The sequence below is a fragment of the Halyomorpha halys genome, unplaced genomic scaffold (genome assembly GCF_000696795.3).
Source record: "Halyomorpha halys isolate HHAL.00 unplaced genomic scaffold, Hhal_1.1 Scaffold2351.1, whole genome shotgun sequence".
In the NCBI taxonomy this organism is placed as follows: domain Eukaryota; kingdom Metazoa; phylum Arthropoda; class Insecta; order Hemiptera; family Pentatomidae; genus Halyomorpha; species Halyomorpha halys.
The window spans coordinates 137,306-160,813 of NW_027116459.1; the positions used below are offsets into that span (position 1 = coordinate 137,306).

Here is a 23,508-nt window from a genome sequence, read left to right on the forward strand (position 1 = left end):
GCCTATATGAATTTAAACGTGTTTTAACAGAGTGGAGAAAATAAAGTATATTATTTTTTACATTATCTGATATCATTTTTAATAAATTTTCACTCGGTGCAAAAATATAGAATCAATCTTATTCTTCTTTATTGGCACAGCAGATATTTATGATTATTATTAGACATACCTACATAGATTGTCATGCGCCCAACTTCTCTTCATCTAGGAGCTTCCTCGAAACCTCAACGTCCGCTATGCTACAATATATCCGCTATTTGTCAAAGATAATCCGAAGCTGCGACTAGTGGGCGACTATAAAAAAGGGGAGGTGATTTGATTAGCATTTCCAATTTGGGCAGCCCGGGAAGTAGCAATTAAGGTGGGGGTCCTGCTTATCGCAGCGGTGGCCCCCTCAGGCTCTTATTGTAGCCTTTAAGCTCATTGAGCTTAATTCACACTCTTTCTGCTTAGTCTCTACCCCCTTTTTATTGAGTAACGCCTCTTCTGGAATGGACTCCACACAGAATTATATCTAATCAGATATTAATTTCATAATTTATGTCGGAAAAAAGTGTATTCTTTTTTTGTACCATGCAATATAATGATTTGAATGTAATAATCATTAAAGTTTAATGATGTTTAGCCTCCTGTTGGTATTGAGTAATATCTTTACAACACTTGAAATAAGTTCTTTACCTAGCATAATTAAGTTATTTTATTATTGGTTTTAATATAGTGCTATGAATAGAACAATGCATAAAGAATTATAGTTTATACAAATGCGTGTAGATGAAATGAATCACATCTATTGTTGAAATTGTTGAAATTAAGAAAAAAAAATTTGATATGAGGAGATCATTTCATTGAAGATCAGTGAAGAACAAAAATTGGTAAACACTTATTTTATTATTATCAACGTTTTGACTTGACTTTCAGGCCTTCATTAGGGTAAAGGACAAAACAAGATAACAATCATAATGAATTATAGGATATGCTGAATAACTAGAAAATAACTGGTAAATAGTATTGGAAAAAAAGTATGGTGTAATTATTATATGAAGATAAAAGTAATATTATGAGAATAAGTAATATTAAAATAATGAAAGAAGGAAGAAAAAACTAATAATATAGTTATGAAAATCTAAGTAAATATATTTTCAAATTAAAAATTATTTAAAATTAAAGACATTAAAAAAAAATGAAAACAAAACGTTAGTAGTTAATTAAATATGTAAGTGAAAAAAACATAATTAAAGAAGTAAAATATAATGTTATATAAGCCAAAAGGAGTAAGTATTACAAATTATAATAATTATATGTCTGTGCTACTTACTTCTTTTGGCTTATATAATATTATATTTTACTTACACACATATAATTTCTTGCTAATTTTTTTCGTAAATTCAATTTTAAATGATTTTCTATTTGAAAATATATTTACATGCTGAATTTTAATTTGTAAATAATGTTCTTTTTCTTTCCTCTTTCATAATTTCAATATTACCTATTCTCTTACAGCTTTCATCTTACTTACAATCAACATTATCTTACGTATCAATATTATCTAGTTATTCTATATTTATTTTTATTTTTTATGGTTGTTATCTTGTTTTTTCTTCTTAGCCCCGATGAAGACCTGAAAATCTGACCGGGAAGTTGGAACTAATAAATATGTTTTTACTTATTTTTGTTCTTCTATGACCGCACCACCAACCCTCTTCTCATATAATATCCGCAGTCAATAATTATTGGGTATTTGGAGGAATTTTTGAATTTTGAATATCAAATTATTTCCTTTGAAACTTGAGAACTATAAATCACATTCTGTGTTTGATTTGCTGAGATGTTGTAGAGGAATGTTACTAATTTAATGTAATATTTCTTATGATATAAGCTATATTATTGCTGAGTAAAAAGTAAAGAACAATGATATTCTTAGAATTTATTTTTGATACTTACAAATCTTGCAGAACAGTCTCACATCGGCATTAAAATATAACAGGAAATCACTATATATGAAAAATTCAAAATAAAGCTTATTGAGATTTTATTAGGGAATAAAAAGAAAATTAGAATAATTGTAAATCAACATATTAATTTTATTTATGCCCTCTTACAATAGTTACAGCAAACACTAAACATTTTCAAAGCCTATATATTATTATTTCATACAACCATATCATAATAATTAATTATACTATATATTCTTTTTATTAACATTTATTATATTTACATTTTGGTTGGGGTACAGTGGGTGTTAAATCAGAGTAGAGATCGATTAGTTCTCAGTAATAGGTATAAATAAAGAAACAAGCCAAACATAAAAAATTTATATCACGAAAAATTTCTAATCTAGAATCAATTTTTTTTTTACACAAGATGTTTTCTCGAAAATAACAGAAAATCTAATAGCTGTTCGAAATACTCTTTAAATTCATTTTTCTAATTTCTTATTTAGATTTTTTTTAACAATACCATGTTTAAAAAACTGTATTTAATAAAATAAAATGATAGTTTAATGAAAAAATATATCACGATAAAATTACCTGTAAAATACACATTGCCTTCTGACTCTTGTCAGTAGATTTGTTAATCTACTGAAATAAAATTACATTTTATTATTAACTCTTAAACTAATGATTTCTAAAAGTTTAATGTGTTTCCAGGGTGCTATTTTGAGATAAACTTTTTTTTTAAGCATCACCATTAAAAAAAATTTAAGTTTGTTTTTTTCAAAAGAAAAATTCTTTAAGATGCACTAGTTTCTTTAAAATTCCTAAAGTTTTATCAATCATTTCAGGGGTTGATTGAATTAGTAAATAATAATATAATTTAGCACCCATCATATCCTCACTAGACATCTCATGGGAAAGGTGTCATGCTGTTCGTTTAAATCCTTAATTATTTATTTTTCGTTGATTAATATTATTGAAAACATGAAGCCAATAATTTATCTTATATATATTATCTATTTATTTATATATATGTCCCTTCTATACATTTTTTTTCCAAAAATCGAGACGTACACCATTTAAACATAAGCGTCAAGTCACATACAAAAATAGCCGTATATTAAAAGAAGCATGGAAACTGTTGAAACAAATGTTATATCACAATTCATTTACAGTTTGTTATGTACATAGTTACACAAATACTGAGATGAACCCGCAATTTAGGGGGAAATCCCAGACTGCCAAGGTGAGGCAAGGGCTTGTTCTAATTTAGCGAGGTCTTAATGCGTTATCTCTGTCAGCGTTCGAGTCCTCTTCGGCTCAAAGACCTCTTAGGAAAAGCGAATATCTATGGCAGGTTACTGAGTACAGAGTAACTGATTGAATATATTCATATGTATAAAAAAGATATGAAGGTAGAATATATTTTTGCTTAAGCTCAGGAACAATATCAAAACGTTAAAATAAATAAATAAACATAAAATAAAAAAAATATTTTTGTTACTAGTTCTTTAAAGAACTTAACCGAAAACAGGTCAGACCCAGATCAGACTAAAAAACCCATTTGATGAAGTATCTCAATGCTGAGCGATATTCTAAATATTAACATTAAATCATAAATGATATAAATATTACATAAATAAATATTAAATTATTAAAAATATATATAGACAATAATTTTTTATATTTCCAAAAAGTATTTTTATTTTTTTCGTACCCTTCTGTAGAAAATAGATACAAGTACAATATATTTGTATAAACAGAAGATATACTAGTTCTAAATCCTTGCCCAAAAAGTAATCTTAAATTAATTCCAATTTGTATATTTTATAAATAGTACTAAACAATTATTTTCTATTTATAATAAACATCTATTTTTATAGCTTTAAAGTTTATTTTTAAAAAATAAATGGGGTATTAAATTATTTAAGTTATGGTTAAAAAAAAAAAACTGGACCTCGGACAAATTAGACTTGACTGACTGGTAGGTAGAAATTAAAAAAAAAGATGTAATAGGTGATTATTGATACATGAAATACCGTTCTATATTTTTCTTAATATATTTAGATTAATTTTATTTTTAAAAAATCGTTCATATCATTAATTTTTTCACATGAAATCTTCAATACACAATTAATTTTTTTTTCTTACTTGCTTTATTGTATATATATAAAACAATATTAATATATACCTAATAAGTATATAAACATGTAACTGGTGCCCTTTCTTTGCCATATGGCATTATAAATGGGGGTTGGGCTGGGTTCGCTGAAAGCACATAAGGGGAGTTACAATATTGGCCTAGGAACCGCTTCGTACTAGCTTCGGTGGTACATATACTAAACAAATTGGAATCCAATTAATTACATATTTATAGAATTATAGAGAAGAAGGAAACACGTCTAATGTGAGAGTTCTCGCTTGTGTGAACCCCAATTTTTAACATCAATATTTTTTTTATTTATCGTATTAAACTTGGAATATTGGGATACTTTTCAAATTTATTCTTAGGCTTCATTTTATGCTCGATTTGAATCCAGAATCATATTTAATAAGCTAAATTTAAGGTAAAAATGGCTCAATTAAAATATTCTTTGTATATAAATGGTAGAGAAATTGAGAAATAAATAATATCGTATTATTTAAGTAAATAACGTAAATTAGCAGGATAACAAATAAATGTACGCTGTAACGTATAATACGGAGGGCCTGGAACAGTTACATTAGGAGATGATGTGGTGAATCTCAAGCTCAACCCCCAGGTTTTCCTTTCAAACCATAAAAGGATCAAGATCACAATTAATATATTTTAAGGATACTCAAGGTGGGGAGCCCTGTCCCAGAGCTAATCCAGGTATACTAAAATTGAAAATGCTTAATGTTCTTGAGGTTAGATTCTTTTTGGTAATTTAGTTCATTAGCAACTGAGCCGTCCGCTAGCCAATAGAAGAAATATGTTTCCAAGTACGATAAACGTACCTGCGATCCCTTAACGATGATGACAAAATGATTGAACACTCAATCAAGTGGTTCTGTGTATAAGCAAATAAAGGAGAGTATGGTGGGGTAGAAAGTCGAGAGTGAGTTATATATTAAATAAAAACATAGGGGGCGGTGTTGACACTTGGCAGTCGGGTAATGGACGGTGAGTCAGCCGATGTCTGCGCTGATTGGTCCCGGCTCCATTAACTGTTTTATTTATTTAGCCAGAAGTGGCCTTTATATGTTGGTTAGATTGTGTTCCACCCAAAGGGAGCGAATTTTAATAATCTCATGCGTCTAATTTAAATCAAAAATGACTCAATTATTAAATCAAAAATGACCTAATTATTATACCAAAAATGACTTAATGAAAAAAAAGAAATATTTCCAGCCTATATGGAGGCCTGAAATTCAGGTCGAAACGCCGGCACAAATAAAATACGTTTTACTTCTTTGCGTATCATTATGGACCTTACCCCCTTCTGTTCATATCGAATGTACGGTCAACTATAAATACCTCATCTAAAATGACTCCTATTGATAAAATATTCAAAATTAACTCTTAGTAATGTCTATAAAATATTTTAATCAGTACTGATGATCGACAATTACCAGAAGTAACTGTCGTAGTTAAATTAATACTCATACGTAGTTAAATTAGTACTCGTAACTAATTTATATTTATTTAACAGTATTTTAATTTGACTATTGTATTCATTAATTAATCTTTTACTTTATTCCGTTATTGAAAACAAGTACTAGAATAGAATCCCTAAATATGTTCAAAAATGCTTGCTTTAAACATCATTTTTCGTGAAATAAAATAAACTAAATCAAAATTTATATTTTTATGAACGTATAAAATTAATGTTGTTAATAATTATTGTCCTTGAGAGCCGATTCTTAATTGAAATGTTTTATTTCTGTTAGTAATCGATTATTATTTTCGGGAACGTTCGTTGCTTAAATGCTGTTCATATTTAGGTCTCCTATTGATTTTTTTCAACTTTCTAGATTCTTTCGATACCATGGATAATTATTTGGTAATGAAAGATTCCGTAATCTAATATATTATTAGCCAGAAGAATTTTTAATACATATTAAAAAAAAAAGAAAAGAGTATATTAATTTGATATTGGTGATTAGAATTCTCAATAATCTTATAATCAACCTCAATATCTACAAAATACGTTAAAAACAAAAAAACTGATAAAGGATTACACGGCCTTAATATTTTTGTAAACAACGTATTCCTTAGAAAGAAAATATTATAACAGGATATTGCAATCTTAATACATTTTTATGTAACTATATATTTTTGTCTTAAGTAAAATTATGATTGAATCTTGAAGTTTAATGTATATATTATCTGTTGTGTGTTTTGGGATCCAAAAAAAGACCATTAGTCATTAAATGTATCAAGATTCAAGATACAGTTAGAACTTTACTTTGGGTAAAGAAGGTAGTTGAGAGTTTTTAGAATTAACCACTCAATATTATAGAAACCCAAAAAGTTAATATATATATAAAGTAATATAAATTATTATCTAAAATATATATTTGGTTTTCGATAGTGATATTATAAATGATTTAATTTAAAAATAAAAGAAACATTTTATAAATATTTTGACTTATGAGTTATTTCAATTAATAGATATTTTTTACCATAATTATTTAATATAAAATTAAATAGGATCGCCCAGCATTGAGAGACTAAAACATATTCTATATTTAAACCTTCTCGACAGATCTTTTTTTTTTTAAAACATTTTTTGTGGGTTTGTAGATATAATTAAAATAAAATAAAGCTGAGAGAGGAAAACGCCCTTTGCCACGGAGGAGTTAGTCAAAAGCGGTTTTAGCTGTACAGCGCAGAGCCGTGTCTTCGGCTCTAAAAATGGCTACTAATATCTACATGTCCTTTCTCTATGGTACACTTTTGGGTTTATATTACACATCCATTTGAAACCGCTTATTTTATAATTAAAAAAAAAAAGAGTTAGTTATTACAATATACATATATATTAAGTTGGTAATTATTATAGATAACAGTTTTATATTATGTGATGTTGTGGAAGATTAGAAGCTCTTGAGACGAGATAGAGAGTTGAGAAGGTATCACCTGAAGGCTAGGGAGGCAGAGAGGACGCAGAGGAGAGGTGCAGTCCCAGCCCTCATGTTGGCTCCACCACGTTCGGCAGCTTCTCCGGGTGCACCTAGAGTAGGCAATGTGTAGTCTTCCCCGTCTGAAAGCAGATTTATGTACTCGGTTCGGGAAGTATCGTTTCGTACTGTGGATTGGTCAAGTCGAGAAATTTAGTGGCTTAGGATTGAGTACAGAAATAACAAAGATGATGTGTCTGAGAGTCGACACGTAAGAAGTGAATCGATTTCGTAGATTTTCATTATAGAATGTAGTTCAAGAATATGCAATAGCTTCAATCTAGCTCTAAAGCCTCAAAATTGTCTTTATTTCTTTGAAGACTTCGTTTCTCTTTAAAACGATTTGAAAAATATTCCATCCAACATTGTAAAGATTAAAATTAAATATATAAAGTTACCTCGTTTTGTTTGATCTACTTAATTTTTTAAAAACTAAGAACTCGTCATTATTCATAAATTTAACTTTGCGTTAATGATGACATTTTCAGAAAAAAAATTGATTGAAAGTTAAAAAAAAAAAGTAGCTCCAATTAAAATCCATTAGCAAACCAAATTATTTTATCTATGCTGATTGTTTGTATGAAAACCAGAAGTCGTTATATAAAATGGACAAATAAAAGTTACAAATTAGTAGTAAAAATAAAATATCTGATTTGAAAATATTTTATATTTATTAAAACGTACCTTACACTTCAACGTTGCCTGACTGTACTGTGGGATAAAATAATCTTGCAGATAAATAAAAACTTTTCTGAAATTAATTCATAATTTAAATTTTGTTTACGAAAATTATTATTTTGCAACTGACATTCTTTGATGTCAAAATGTAAAAAAATATTTTTTAACATTATAAAGTTGGAAAATCCACCTTAATTAATATTTTTTAAAACGTTTTTACGCAGGTACAAGAAGTATATTGATAAATTTATTTGTAATGCAGTCGACTTCACCAATCCAACAGTTTTAATGGTTACTTATAAAAGAATATAGTAACAATACAATTAGAAGTAAATAAAAAATAATATTCTACTAATAATAGGAAAAATAGCTCTAAGAAATGGCAGAAGCTAAGTAGTATAGCTAAATAGGTAATGCAAGGTTAAAAGAAAAGCTCCTAGCGTTATTAACGTAACAATAATTTCTTGCTAAAATTCTTAAACCTGACGAAATTCGGTGCAGGCTGAAGAGGAGTTGGATGAGGGACCTCCTAGTGTAGACAAATAATTTACTTGAACGACAGAAGGATGCACCCAAAACTGGGTGCTGTCTCCCTCATGCCAACCCATTCCATGCCTGAATAGTACAGCTCATTTCCTGATTGTAATAGATTTACAGGTGCAAATTAAATATTGTTGAGATAAAAAAAAAAAAATTCTTAAACAATTCTTACCACTCATAAATAGTTATTAGAAACAGACTTTGATGAATTGGTATGACACTCCTTTCAATATTACAAGCCATTTTGTTATTATGTCAGTGATAATGAGAAGATAGCAACTTTAATCCTGATTACGAGATACAAAAACTGTTCATATAGTAACCCATCTAAATCAGACAAACATATGAAATTTTAATTAAAAATTTAGTATTAATTAATGGAATACAATAACTTAAACATTTACGTAATCTTTTTTATGCCACCATGAAAAAAAAGTAATCTAAATTAGGTTTGTAGAGAATAATGAATTAGATGCAAATTAAGCTCTGGCCGCATTCTACTGTAGGCAATAACTTCTTGATAGGCTTCATTGAATAACAAAATTGTAAAATAGCATATAAAGTAATGAAAAACAAATAAAAAGTTATACTGTCGATAATATTTTGATTGAATATTTTACTATAATTGCTAATAACCGACCTTTATCTTACGCATACCTTATGATTATGAAAGAAATGTAATTCCTAAAATAAATTAGTTAGATAAAAAATGAAGATTTGTTATAATAGATTAGAGCAAATTTTAATGAATCTGGGTTAATATAGACAATATCACAAGCAATGGTTAGTAAAAGCAGAGTAATTAACGTAGCACATACATTAACATTAACTTAGACTATATAATAAATATGTAACACGGAATTCAATTAATTTATATTTAGAAAGTATTGTTAAATTTGAAGAACTTCAAAGCTAACTTCATCATTTGAACGAATAATTATTTATTATAACAAATGTTTATAAGTAAGCTTTTTGGGTAAGATTAATAATGAATTATAATTATGTTAAATTATCATTTTTGCAGTGTAGTTCTGGGTAGTTCCATATCAATTTTTCATTAATTTAGTTTTTGGGAAACAAGCTTTACAATTAATAATTATATGTTTTATTATTTATATGGATTAAAAAATTAATATTATTCATTAATAATTAATTAAAACCTAAGAGTTTTATGTCTTTAAGGAAAAACAAACGGACCACGGACACACACACTGACCATTATATTAAGCCTAGCCAAGATATGAAATAAGTTTAGTCTGCACGAATTAAATCAAATACTGAAAATGAATTGACTTATAATGTGGTAAAGAATGTAATAACTAAAGTAGGATTCTATTAAATTTAATTTTAAAAACAATAGAAATTATTTTTGCTGATTTTTTATCTTTTGTTCATTAAGAACTAGGGATTTTTGTTAAAAATAAAATTATAGAACGGTTTACAAACATTAGAAACGTGAAACCGACAGAACTTTGAAATTACGAGTGGTATGTTAAAATAAATAAATCTAATAAAAATTAATAAATATATCTCAATAAGCAATAAATCACAATAAACAATAAGTCTTGTAAATAAGTTACATTAAAAAAAAATCAAATTGAGGAAAATTAATCTATAGATTAAGATTAAAAATAAATAAATCTGTTTGATTCTGTATAATGGATAATTATATTTATGCATGCTCATCTCTTAAGCTAAAGACAATTTTGCTTTACGAATTATGACTTTTTAAGGAAAATAACAGTCGGAAAGAAAAAAATTTAAAGGATTTAACTTTAAAAAAATACAGATGTTCCAAGGTTTATTAATGGCTATTGAACGGAATTTCACTGTAACTTTAGAGGTTCTTGTTTTAACGGGCCAGGGGGCCAGAATTCTGGGGTTAAATCTAAACCGTAAATTATATTTACTCTTCAATTTGTAGTTATGAAGTCAGGGTTCCGTTTACTCTATTTAAGCATACTCTGCAAGTTTTAACCAATATTTTATCCTTTAGTGAATTGAAGACCCTACAATGTGCTACAGCTGCAAATATCCCTTCCACATTTTTTATTATAAAATCCCTTTATTGGGGAAAAAAAGACTGAGCATCTCTGTAGGCCTCTGAAAGCAGCTAAACGAAATGTGGAGACAAACATATGAACTTGAAATCATCGTATATAATTAAAAAATTACATAATACAATTTACATGGCTTTAAAATATAGAATGATTTATTGAGAAGAAAATTTATATTCTGTTCAAGCCTATTACAAAATAATAAAATTTCCAACACCTCGAAATGTTGACAAGAAACACGAGACAAAGTAATTTTACTGAATTTAAAAAAAAAAAAATATTCGCTCTACGCGAAAGACGATATTGGGCTATAGTTAGGTAACACGGAGGCTTCAGGATTATATTTCTTTTTCTCTCGATTATATCATTTTGTTTGTGGGGATTAGATAAGCCCGACGGTAATTCTATTTTATTTTACTACCTTAGGGTATTATGATATTTAATCCATATTGAGTATTTTTTTTCTTTATCCGTTGGAAAATGAACTAGATTTAAATTAATAAACTCTACACGGATCATACAAAACTTTTTTTTAATTATCAATTTACCTTGATAAATTAATAATCTTTGATTCTGATAACCAAAAGCATAGTGTAATCTGCGAATTTTTGTCATAACAAACTCAGTATAACGAAAAAGATATACTAAATAAAAAATATTGATTGTCTTCCAATATTTAATTTAAAAAAAACAGGTAGTTCGGTTTACAAAATATAGTAGTACTTTTTGCAAGAGAACCATTGGCAAAATTTTGTTGTCCAAAGAGTTTTCAAAAACCTATTTTAATTGTTAAAAAGTGAAATATTCTTTTTATTGCTTTATCTTACATTAAATAAACCCGTTTTTTTACCAATTGATTATTTTTGACCGTGAATTTGTTTTTTCAGTACTGCAAAATAGTGTCTTGTATAGTCGTTCCCGAACATCTTATATCCATAGTATCCTTGTTAAACTAGAAAACTTTTGTAACACCCTTGTTGGGCTAAAAATAATTTCGCGGCACTCTGTAGGACATAAAAAAAATGTTTTGGTACAATTATCCTTAAAACTTTTCAATATGTAGAAAAATAATTACAAACAGTCCAAATTAAGTGTTGGAATGCGTAATAAAACACAAAATATCAAAGGCAATTTGATATAATATTTTTTAATTGAAAACCACTAATACCTATGCCCCCTTAAAAAAATAAATAAATAAAAGTACCACTATAGCTACCTATGAAGGTTTTGTTTAGGTACTTAGGTTCAGTACAAATAGTGTACTGGATATTTTTAAATTATGCATTAATTACTAAGGGGCTCACGTGTTGAAAACTTATTGTAGACAAGGAGATGATGACGTTATCATTGCTCATTTATCATTGCCAAAGTGATCCGGGATACACTTACGGTACTCAGTTTAGGGATCTCTGCCTTATACGAATTTAAAAAGTAGACTGATCTTCCAATCAATAGAACTAAACATCAATAATGTACTGGTCTCTGTGTAGTATAGTCTCAGAATTTTGGACGCTGATAAGAAACAAGCTGATCTTCATTAATTTGAGCGTATTTTATGAAAGTATTTGGTTCGTTAATGGTATTCGCAGGGTAAGGTATTCACCCCAACCATAGTGGGTCGTTATATCTTACCGAAGCCAGATCCATTTTTGGTATATAACTGGAGGAAAATCGAAGCCAACAAATATGTCAGATCAGTAAATTGCAGAAGATTCTAGCTCACTTACAGTTTTAGGGCCCTGTTGTGCAAGTAAGCAACAACTATTTCTTTGAAGAGAGCTCTTGGTACAGAATGATATAGTAAACACGCGGTGTACCCAGCTCTGTACGTGCTTGGTCAGCAAGGTGTTATGTACCAGCAGTAGCATTGAAATTATTTAAAAGCATCGGATCATATACTAGAGAAATTAGATTTTTATTTTATCCCTACGTCCAATTAACGTCTCTTTGATTTCTTAGTCATGTTTCTTTTGATTTAATAGATAGGTATTTATACCTATAATTGTTATAAAAAGTAAAAAATCAAATTTCTCTGTGTGATTATATGTACAATAAAAAACCAGAAGCAGTTTTTCACTCGAGAAATGGAACAATAACGGGTGTTGGTCCGTTTAAACCATGATAGAAAATGCAATGGCTGTCTTTGTATCTTTTAAACTAAATCTTTTTAACTTCAACTCAACTATTTATGGAAGGTGTAGCAAGAGGAAGATTTGCGATCTTGAAAAATGTCCAATTTCAGTTTTTGATAAAAATTAGAGGGACCTCTAATTATAGTCCAGTTAATTAAATCTCACAAAATTTCATGTGTGTTACTGTGAGTCATTAAGATGTCACAGTGAATAAGAGTGAAATATTTGTTCTGAGACCAGGGAGGAGTAATTTTAAATGAAAGTGGGCTGATGAGTGTAAGTTGTGAGATACGCGCACCGCATCAAATTTATTTACTTATTATCGAAATTTTATCAGCTATTATTAGTCATCCATTACCCAAGCTAGGCCTCAGTTACGGGCCAAGCTAGTTATTTGGTTGATGACTAATCCATCATAGAGAAGATAGGTGAGTGTAGCTAGTTCTAAATGCTAATCTTGCCAGTGTGCAACAGTGAACAAGGGATTATTAACTTTCCTCAATTGCTTCAAGTTTAAATTAATCCTGACGTTTAACTATGACAAGGGCAGAGTCATTTGTAACCGTCTCATAGCGGCTTAGGGAGGCCTCCGGATTACCCAGGCAGCAGAGGATTCAAGTGCTCCACGTACTGTCTGCCTTCCAGCCTTCTAGATAGTCTCGTCGCTCGGAAGGGATTAGTCTGTACAGTTTTGTTCACTCCTGTTAATTTTTATGTTATGCTCAAAACGGTTTGTGTTAGTGAATACCCTATAAATAACCGCATGAAATTTGTAGATGCTTTAGGAAGAAAATGCCCCATCTTCAACTAGAATTTTTAAATTTTAGTTTTGTGAAGAATCGATTTTTCTAATGTAGTATGGCCTTGTAATCGTCATCGGAAACATGTTTTATTTTTACCCATTTCCTCTCACATTATATCTCTAGAAAGTGGATTTTTTGCGCTTTTTCCAAAATAAATCTTTTTTCTAGTCAAAACTCTATTACTCCTGTGTACTTTGACCGAATTTAAGAGTTTTAGCAGCATTGGAATGAAGATCATTTTTACATTCCGATGGTAACAGTAACGTGCAATATATTTGCAGAATCTAGAGGTGATAAGAAGTCACATACATTTATTTAAACAATTAAATATACATTGGATAATATCTCAAATTCTAATTGTGGGTTTAATTTGTGAAGTATGGTATATTTTAACGTCCTTTAAATGCCATAAAAATTTCAAATTGGACGATTTGCTATATAAATTAAATTCCTATATCCTTTTGTTTTTACTACTTTATAAATAAAAATAAAAGTATTCCACAAGTATTTTGTTACTCAAGTTGAGTAGTCCCTATCCGTTCTTGTGTCCCCGGTACCTGTGTCAATGTGACCCCTGCCTTCAGCGTGTCTAGCCCAATCCAAAAAAAAGGAATTTTGTATATTGTTTCTTGACAAACGATTGACCATACATTACTGCCACATTAATTGTAGTGCGTGTTGTAATTGAATATTTATTACTAATCCAAGGGGCATCGACTGCGATAATTGGGACCTTGTTTTGAATTGATTGTAATTTTTTTCATTTTGTACACGCTGACCTTGTCCCAGATTCCACAACTGTACTTTAGTTATGACCTTATTATTGTTTTATAGACAAGAATGGTTTTAACTGGTTTTAATCACGATTTTCTATTAACGAGTGGATAAAGTATGACAAACCTTGCGTAGGTTAGGGTCAATTAGTTGATATTTAGTGATTCCAGGTAAGACGGTCACACAAATGTACTTCAAGGTAATCTACTTCATTGGTAGGCGCGTTGTTACTAACTCCAAGACAAGGGTTAAATCCAGCAGTGGAATATAAAGAGACAATTAAAGTGAGTAGGTTGGTCGATGTACGACATGTCACAATCTCACGAGAGGAGATCATAACACAAAAAGAAAATGCAATCCTCCCCGCCGGATAAATTTATGGTTGAAAGCATTTGTTGTTATATTACTAGGCACCACGAGTTTCTTGATAAGAATATAATAAAGTTATTAAATTATTTTTTAGAATGTGAAGCGAACGAAACAAGTCGAATTGCAAAACCTCAAGCCCAAGATTGTTGTTTCCAAGAAAAAGAATTGTTAGAGTTTATTTAGACGATATTTAACACACATTCTTTTGCTTACCCAAGAATAATTGATGATAGGTACAAAGAAAAAAAAAATCTTATTCAATTTCTTATCGATAAATTTTTTTACTGGAAAAAGGCTGCTATGTTTACTGCATTTATATTAGAAAAAAAAGCTTTCCTCTGTTAGCCTCAATACTTTTTTTTTTTTTTAAAGGATCCTAATATTTCAATGAGACTGCCGTTCAGTGTAAAGTACCAAAATCGTCAAGAAACAAGTAAATATTTAAGAAATACCGAGAATCAGAAAGGACAATAATCTTTGAAGTTGCTAATCTCAGATATTTATATCAGTTTTTAGCTATATATGAATCTGTTATATAGATTTTTCGATCAAGATAAAACCATTTCTGTTCATCAAAATCTGTTCATCTACAGAGAACTGCTACATATAAACCGTTTGTCATACCAATATTGACTGATGCAAACTTGTATACCATCAAAGACAATTGAAGATAAATACCTGTACCTCTCCACTCCTCTACGTCGAAACTGTCTTCTTCTTCCAAAATTTGATTTTCTGCCAGCCTTGGTTTCCAATGTTTTCCTCTATTTTTTCCTGAATAAAATAATAAATGTTATAACAACAAATATTTTATGGATTGCCTATTTTCATTTTTTAGTTTCAATTCATCGTTTTTTTTTTATCAACTGAGAGTGCAATTGTACGCTTTGGATTATTCATTGTGAATATATTATCCCGTAAATTAATAATCTGTAAATGTGAGAGCCGTAGTTATGCTAATTAAAAATGCGCAATAGTGTTGTGAAAATTCCGGATTATCAGATTCTCAATTTTATTGTTTAAGTTATTTTTAGTTTACAACAAAATACATGTTGTTTTTATAGTCCTTAATCTTCCGTTCCTTAAAAGTTTCTTAATTTTTTTTTAATTATAAAAAGAATATTGTACGAATACTGCTTAACAAAGTTTAAGATATTGAGTGTGGGGATTTAATAAGTGGGTTATAATAATTCTTTAAACACCAGGATGTTTAAGTAATGATTGATACTCTCTATTTTTCAGTGAATTTTGTGGATTCCAAAATGAAACTAGGTAGGGCTTAGTAATAGGTAACAAAACTTATTTTGTTGAAAAGTCACCCTTATTACATTTTCCAATTCTTATTCCGCACTCTTAACTCTTGCATTCTAATGGAAACATAATGTTAATGAATGGTTTTCTTGAAAATCAAATTTAAAAAAAATTTAGATCAGTGATTTTCCCAATACTATTTCTTCTAAAAGTATGAATTACCAAAAACCTCAAACGATTTTTATGGTTTATATCGATTTCCAATCAAACGAAAAAAAAAAAGGAAAGAATGGAATTGAAAGTTCGATTTTCCTGCATATTTGGGATTTGTTCTTTAATTTATTGCTCCATTTGCTCACAAATGGTAAAAAAACCTTTTAATTGTCTGTGGGTGGTCAGGGCGTTCAAATTTAGATTTTCATTAAAAAAATGTTTGTTAATTGGAAATTCTTAAGTTTAGTGCTCTAGAGAAAAACTGGAAGAAATTACAAAGTCGACTTCGTTACAAAAAAAAACATCATTCATTATAACTGAGATCTATGAAGTTTCATGTAAAAATTTTCGAAATACAAAAAGGGATTAACAATCATGTCTTGAACATTCTATTTATGGCTTCGTGTTTCGCTTTTTTAAAACGTTTGAGAATCATCTGAACGTCACAAACCAAGTTCACACTAATTGATTACACAATTTTGACTTCGGAGAACAGAAACTTGTCCATGAACACAATAACATCTCGAACAGCACTAATCTATTTCAAAGTTATTTTGAAGACATGTATGTGTCTAGCAATTAATTAACAGTCCAACTATTTTTAGGTTAAGAGGTAAGTGGACTCCGTATAACTAATATGCTACCTTAAAGATTTTGGAACTCTTGCATTTCTTTTTTGTATTTTTCGTTGTTAAAGTATTTCTAAATATCTTTGGTTTACAAATGAAATCATTTGCCTTCTAAAGGTATAAATCACCAAAAACCTTAAACGATTTTTAGGTTTATGGCGATTTGCAAGCAGACGAAAAAAAAGAGGAAAGAATCATACTGTTTGTAAGTTCAATTTCTTTATATTCTCAAACGATTTTGCTCTTTGATTTTGTTAACTTATCGCACCATTTGCGTACAAATGGTAATAAATCTGTTGAAATTATTAGTGAGTGATCTACACCTTCAAATTTTCATTAGCAAAATTATTGTCGATTGGAAATTCTCGAGACGAAGTTCTTCAAATACACTAAGTCAAAAATTGAAGTTTTGAGATATTTGATATGGATATTTGTTGTGGAAACAGTAATCTCACTTTTTATGAGCAGATTTTTATGATATTAAAAAATTCTTTGGAGTTTGATCTTTTTAATATTTTGGACTGGAAAAACCAAATGACTCAAAACCATAAAATCTTGACGTAATGTGTTTCACTTGTAAGCCAACGATATTCTTTTGAGGTCCATACAGAATAGAAATTTTGTAGTAAGAAATATTTGCCTAGAAAGTGAGCCATTCCGATATTAAGTATCCATGAAGGATAGCAGATATAGAAGGCCTCGATTCAACTTCATATGTATGAGACGCTCCAGTGACGCCTGTCGTTTCGCCTTGTCAATTACGGGGTTGTCTTGTCTCCTTCTTCACTTTCAGCTCATTATCTATCCTCGGTCCCCGTCAGTCGGTTTGCTTCTGCAGGCAGGATATCATTGACATGTCTCTGCGGTTAGCCATGCTCTCAGGCACAAGGCTAGTGATGGGGAATTCATAGCATAAGGTGGAGATATAATTTATACGATTTGCAAAAGCAAAAAGCGTTATTTCTGTTCCAATATTAAAACTATAAAGAAGAATTGCAGTATGAATCTGCTGATATCTATCTTAAGTATAAAATATATATTTTAAGTTAGGACATAGGTTCGCATTGAGAAGAATCAACCCACTGGGAATAAAAGTTTAAGAGCCGATTATTTTGCAAAATTCAATATTTCTTTTTAATCATCTAAATTTTATAATCTTGGCTTGAAATAATTTATGGGTAAGGTATCTGAAACAGCTTTTCAAAAAAATTCAACTCATATTTCCTATTATGCTTAACTTTTAATAGATTTGCTTTAATCCGTTCAACATATTTTATAAAAAAAAATCAGTAGCTATGTTGAATTACTATTAAGCAGATGAGTAGAAAGGATGTCGAATTGTGGCAAACAGAAATTGGCGTTGTTGACACGATGAGCAAAAAGTTAGCGAAACCCTAAAAACTAATTAACAAGTTCCGGACCAACACGTAATATATGCGAGAAGTTTAAATTCCATTAGTTTATTTCTGCTGCTGTAAATTACATATAGAGGCGTCTTGTGAGTGTAATCTGAGCAAGGTATTCGGACACTGTGTGATTTATGACTTTTACTGAATTGTAGAAGCAGGAACTTTACTCAACTGTTAATATGACAGCTTGATATTAAGTTATTACAACCAAGGATCGTTGGGTACCAAAGGCTTAACATGAAAGGATTTCACAAACCATGGTGTGAGTGAATTCCTTACATAATTAATGCTGAAGAAAACATACCGAAATATTTCAATAAAGTTATTCTTCCTAGTAATGATGCTAGTCATGAACGAGAAAATCTCCCATAAAAGGAAAATTTACTTACATGAAACATTATTTTTTATCTTTCTTGCCTTCGGCTCATAATAAAAAATAGATTAGTGTTTAGTATATATATTTGAACGTTTTAGCGATAATATCACATCCTCCTCAGAGAAACCTTCTTCTGAAAAATTAATTAAATAAGACGATATTTTCCCCTGATGAATCCCAGTTAGTTTAACTAGCAAACTAGTTTAATAATGAGTTAAAAAAACCATTCTATACTAATTTTAGTATATCAATGATGTGATAGAATATGAAAGTTGTATATTTTCAGAAGTATCTAAGATTTTTGTTAATTGCTTAAAAAGTAATTCGGTGTAACTGCATAGATGTGGTATGATGAGCTGAAAGCATATTACTAGCTATATATGCTATCATTTAGTAATTATGAAGCCCGTGTTTGGTAGGTTAAGTACGCGCATTAAAAAATATTTTGAAGAAGAACTTCGGGGCTGCAATGAGAAGAACAAAAATAGGTATACATGAAATTTATTGATTAAGAAATAGATGAAAACTATTTTTACTTTAATTTACCTATATCTGAAATATATAATAAGGGTAAGTATTGCAATAGTAAAATATTCGAATTCGAGTTTTTTACTGAAATATACGGTTTGAGATCCCTAGAGTCCAAATAGCCAAGTTTCGCAAAATGGTTTGTGTAAACAGCCTATTTCAAAATGAAAAGGAAGACAAAACTAAAATTACAAACTTAAGACGTGTATATGCCTGGGGTGTGATATAAACGTTTTTGATTAAAGTAAAGTGCTAGTTTATATTATCGATTTTTTACTTTTTTTAGAATTTTGATTAAACTTTGGAAATTAAGAGGTCATTAGTACTAGAGGTCTGCTCCCTATTGGAATAGTTTAACAGGACTTAAATGACAATTTATTAAAAAATCATCCCTGGTACATATACCTTTAGTTTTGTTTATTTGAAAAAATTAAACGTTTCTCATTGTTATCAATACTAAGCAATGAATAAATATAAAATATTAAATAATTTTATTAATAAATGAAGGAATTTTTAAAATAAAAAACCGAGACCATCGATTTTTCCCGATGGCTTACCACTGCCTTATCTTTTGTTAAAGTGTTGTATTTCTGGCACGTTATTTCCACCTCGAGAAACCTTTAAAAACCGAATAGCACCAAGAAAATACAATTTTTTGTTCATAATTTTTGTCTGCCCTGGTCCATAGATTTTTTTTTGGAAATCACAAAAAAAGAGATAACTTCTGACAATCTATTCTGAGATCTAACAATCTACTTAAAATGTAGGGACGTATGTGAAGAATGTTATGTGATACCTTGCACTGACCGCCAGATTTTTATTCTTCTTGATCGCAGCCCTCACTATCTCTTTCAAATTAACATATGGTCAGTCATTTGTATATAGTTAGTAAAAAAAAAATAGGGTTTGCGAATAATATAATAACATAAAAACGGAAAGGTGAAGTTTTGAACAAAAACGTTTTTGATCTTGATCTCTGAAAAAAAAGTCTTTTCAAAAACTTAAAAGGAAATAAATTTAATTATGATAAGCAATATATTACGACAAAAGCAAGAATTTTGAACGTGTAATCCAATCAAGAGGAATGAGAAAACACAATGAAGAGAAAATAATTATTACACAACTTCTGCAATAAATAAAATATTATTATTCTTTTTCTAACATTCTGACGAGGATTAATTCATCAAGAATAGCTTTTATGCTCTTTAGCAAGCCGATATTACTTTAGCATTAGCAATAAATATCGAACATTGATATAGCATATAAAAATGTTAACAAATTCGATTTTGGAAATATCGTTAATTGAGCATAAAGCTTAGTTAGTTAGCTTTGCATATACATATGGCCACCAATTAATGTTAATGCCTAACAAAAGCTGTTAGAATTCAGACAAGCCTTATGGAGCCTTTTTATAAATACCTTTTTTCTTCTTAGACGCTTCTGTCGTACTGGGAGCCAGGGTAGTTGTTGTTGAAGGTGCAGGTAATTCTGAAAAACAAATAAAGAGGTATAGTTGGATGATACTATTGGGAGGCCAAAACTAAATGAAAATCATACATTTTATATTTTAATTGCAAATATTTAAGTAATAGTAATCTAGGGAAAATATATATGAAAACATCAAAATACAGGATTATATTTAACATGTATGCCATTTTTATGATTGCTATGCTGTAAGAATTTAATTTTAATAAATATTTTTTCTTACTTAATTGATATACATATAAGTATTCAGTGTAACTTTCTTAGGCCTATGTTGTAACTTGTAGGGTTGAACTAAAGTGTTTATGTACTTCCACTGTAATCCCGAACAATAAATAGAAGATATTCCTGAAATCGAATTCAGTCACATATCCACTGCTTCTTTACTACATAAACGTCATTAATATACTTATTAATGTCATTAATGTACTTAATCCATCATCAGACAGCAGATTCAATCCAATTTCCGTTCGTTGTGTATCCGTTTCCTCATTTCCCTCTTATAATGCATTTCAAATGTAGTAAAAGAGATTTCACTCATTCTTGTTAAATGACCCTAATTATCCATTTGGAAAGCTGAAATCTAAGACATGGATTATTAGAGAAATCATTTTTGACTTCTACTTCTTCGGCATGACCTTCCGAGGGCGAATTTGACTTCGTCACTCAGAGAGTAGTTGTAATAGAAATATTATGTTTTCACTGTTAATTAATAGGTCCTTAAAATTCTACTGTTTTGCTCTGCTTCATCATTCGGGATGTGTAAAAAGAGCTGGGCCGCGCTTCTTTAATATTTAAAACCAGAGAGAGGAAAGAGGATGCTACGAGATAAGGAGGATGACCTCCGAAGTGGAAGAAATAAGCAGGAAGTGGGGGATAGCCAATTATGTTAGGGAATCGATAGTCAGCTTTATAACACCTCCAATAAACTTTTTTATATCCAGGACTTGAGGAGTCGTTAGGGGGGTAGGGAAGTGTCTGAGCGAATTATATGGTGACAGAAGATATGTCGTACTCATATCAATTTATTATAACTTAACAGTCACCATTATGGCTCTCAATAAATGTTAAATCTCTTTTTTTTCGATAGGATATATATATTTTGATTTATTCTTTAAATGTATTGTGAGCAATACCATGGGCATACCCTGCGGGGGGGGGGGCAAGAGTGGTCAGCCACTCCTAGAAGTGAAAAAAAAATATTAATTTAATAAAAAATAATTTTTTTGAAGGAAATTTAAATTTTAATAGCTAATAAAGCACCACGACAATTATAGGTTTTATTTCCTTTTCCGTGAGGAAACGTTACAATCTGAATGACTATGGTTGCCCCCTCTAGTTTTGATCCTGGCTACGCCCTTGAGGATTACTGCATTACTGAGCATGCTGCATTAGATAGTAGGGATATAGAAACCAAATTGGTTTTTTGAATTAAATAAAAATATTTATAGTGTCCACTCACAGAACTCCGAAAGATTTCTTATTATTATAGATTTCTAATTATTCAAAAAATTAACCTAAGAGCAAACTGAGCAATATAATTTTTAATAAAATAAACTAAATTCAACATACATCTTTCCTACCTCTGGTCCGAATTGAACTTTTTTTTTGTAGAGAATTAAATTTATTTTCAAATGCCCGAATGAAAATGATATATAAATGAATATAATATAAATATGTATAAATGAAATATAATATTAAGGTTGAAAAAAATAATCAATAAAATCGGCCCACCCATTCAAGAGATAATACTGGCACAATAGACAGATAGACCAATAGCCAACAATTCTTTTTCATAGACTCTAAAACGGATTGATCCGTTGAAAACTGCACATCGAAAATTAGATCCGATTACTATAGGTGAAAAAAGTAAAACAACAATTCTGAGATTTAGTAATCTTTCTATTTATATCAAAGTGATATTATTTGTATTTATTTATTGTTATCCTTACATCTGTTCTCATACCGTTATTACTAATTCATGAATTTTGACAAACTGCTTTAAAATTGTATTTATGAACGTTATTTTCAGATACAAATAATGATGTCATTCGAGTAGGATATAGTTAGAGTAGATTATTTTATTGATACCGCAACTGACACAAGTAGTTGTTTCAATTAAGGTAACGCTGGAGTTCTGTACAATATACAGAGGTATATGTAAGTATTTGCTTACAATGTTCGCCGTGACACATGGCCATTTGACGTTCATTGCCAATGATTTATCTTCCACACTACATGACCAATGTCGATTCTGGTACACATTGGGTCAGACAGAACAGGGATGTACATTACGCAGGTAGCAATGGGAAAATGTATAAAGGCCAGTTCCTAACCGGCTTGTTAATTATTAATCTTAATCATTATTTAAAATTAAGATTATTTTCTCTCTTGTTGAATTGATTATACGAGTATTCCATTTAGTGATACCTTATTTTACTTGTAGTAGTTTAAAGGGGTTATTTACTACTTCTGACCACATTCTGTCTCTATTAATATCTCTATATTTAAATGTATATTTTATCGATTTTGTAGTAATACGTCAGGTCGTTTTCGAACTACAGTTCAAAAAGAAAGGAAAGAACGTAGATTAGTTTCCTGAATTGAGAAAGTTTTTCTCTTAAACATCGGTTAACAATAAATAGTTTTTAACTATTTTGTACCTTTATTGACCGTCACCCTGACCATCTTCCTACAATTGACTTTATACAGTCAACTATCTTCTTCCAAAATACTATATAATATATAGTATATATTATATAATATACATTATATTTAATTTATTAAAAATTGAGAAGGAAGGAATTTTTCTCATTCGCCCATATAAACCTATCCTTCTATTATAAACTACATTCCCACACAAACCCATCAATTACTAACTTTACTTTTTAATCTGTTGCTGATAAACTTTCGAGCTTTCAGGTTAAAAGATGGACCAGGGGCTTTTTAAAATAAAACTCTTTGGATTTGTACTAGTAGGTGTGTCTCCTACAAGTCATTCAATGTTATTTTACAACACTTTATTTGTATTTACTGGATATTAATACCAGTAGGTTTGTCTCCTACAAGTCATTCAATGTTGTTCTACAAAACTTTATTTGTATTCACTGGATATTAATACTAGTAGATGTGTCGCCTACAAGTCATTCAATGTTATTGTACAACACTTTATTTGTATTTACTGGATA

General features: G+C 29.6%; 1 protein-coding gene across 1 annotated transcript in view; it reads right to left on the bottom strand.

The window, feature by feature from the left end:
• Window positions 1-2,060: 2,060 nt before the first annotated feature.
• The window catches only part of LOC106691434 (uncharacterized), a 52,577-nt gene continuing 31,129 nt past the window's right edge, over window positions 2,061-23,508 (bottom strand). Inside the window, exons 4-6 of the mRNA XM_014437202.3 lie at window positions 20,258-20,326; window positions 15,111-15,206; window positions 2,061-7,162 (exon numbers count right to left, since the gene is read on the bottom strand). Coding sequence (XP_014292688.1) covers window positions 7,035-7,162; window positions 15,111-15,206; window positions 20,258-20,326 — 293 coding nt within the window. The 3' untranslated portion in view covers window positions 2,061-7,034. The remainder of the gene's footprint in view (window positions 7,163-15,110; window positions 15,207-20,257; window positions 20,327-23,508) is intronic.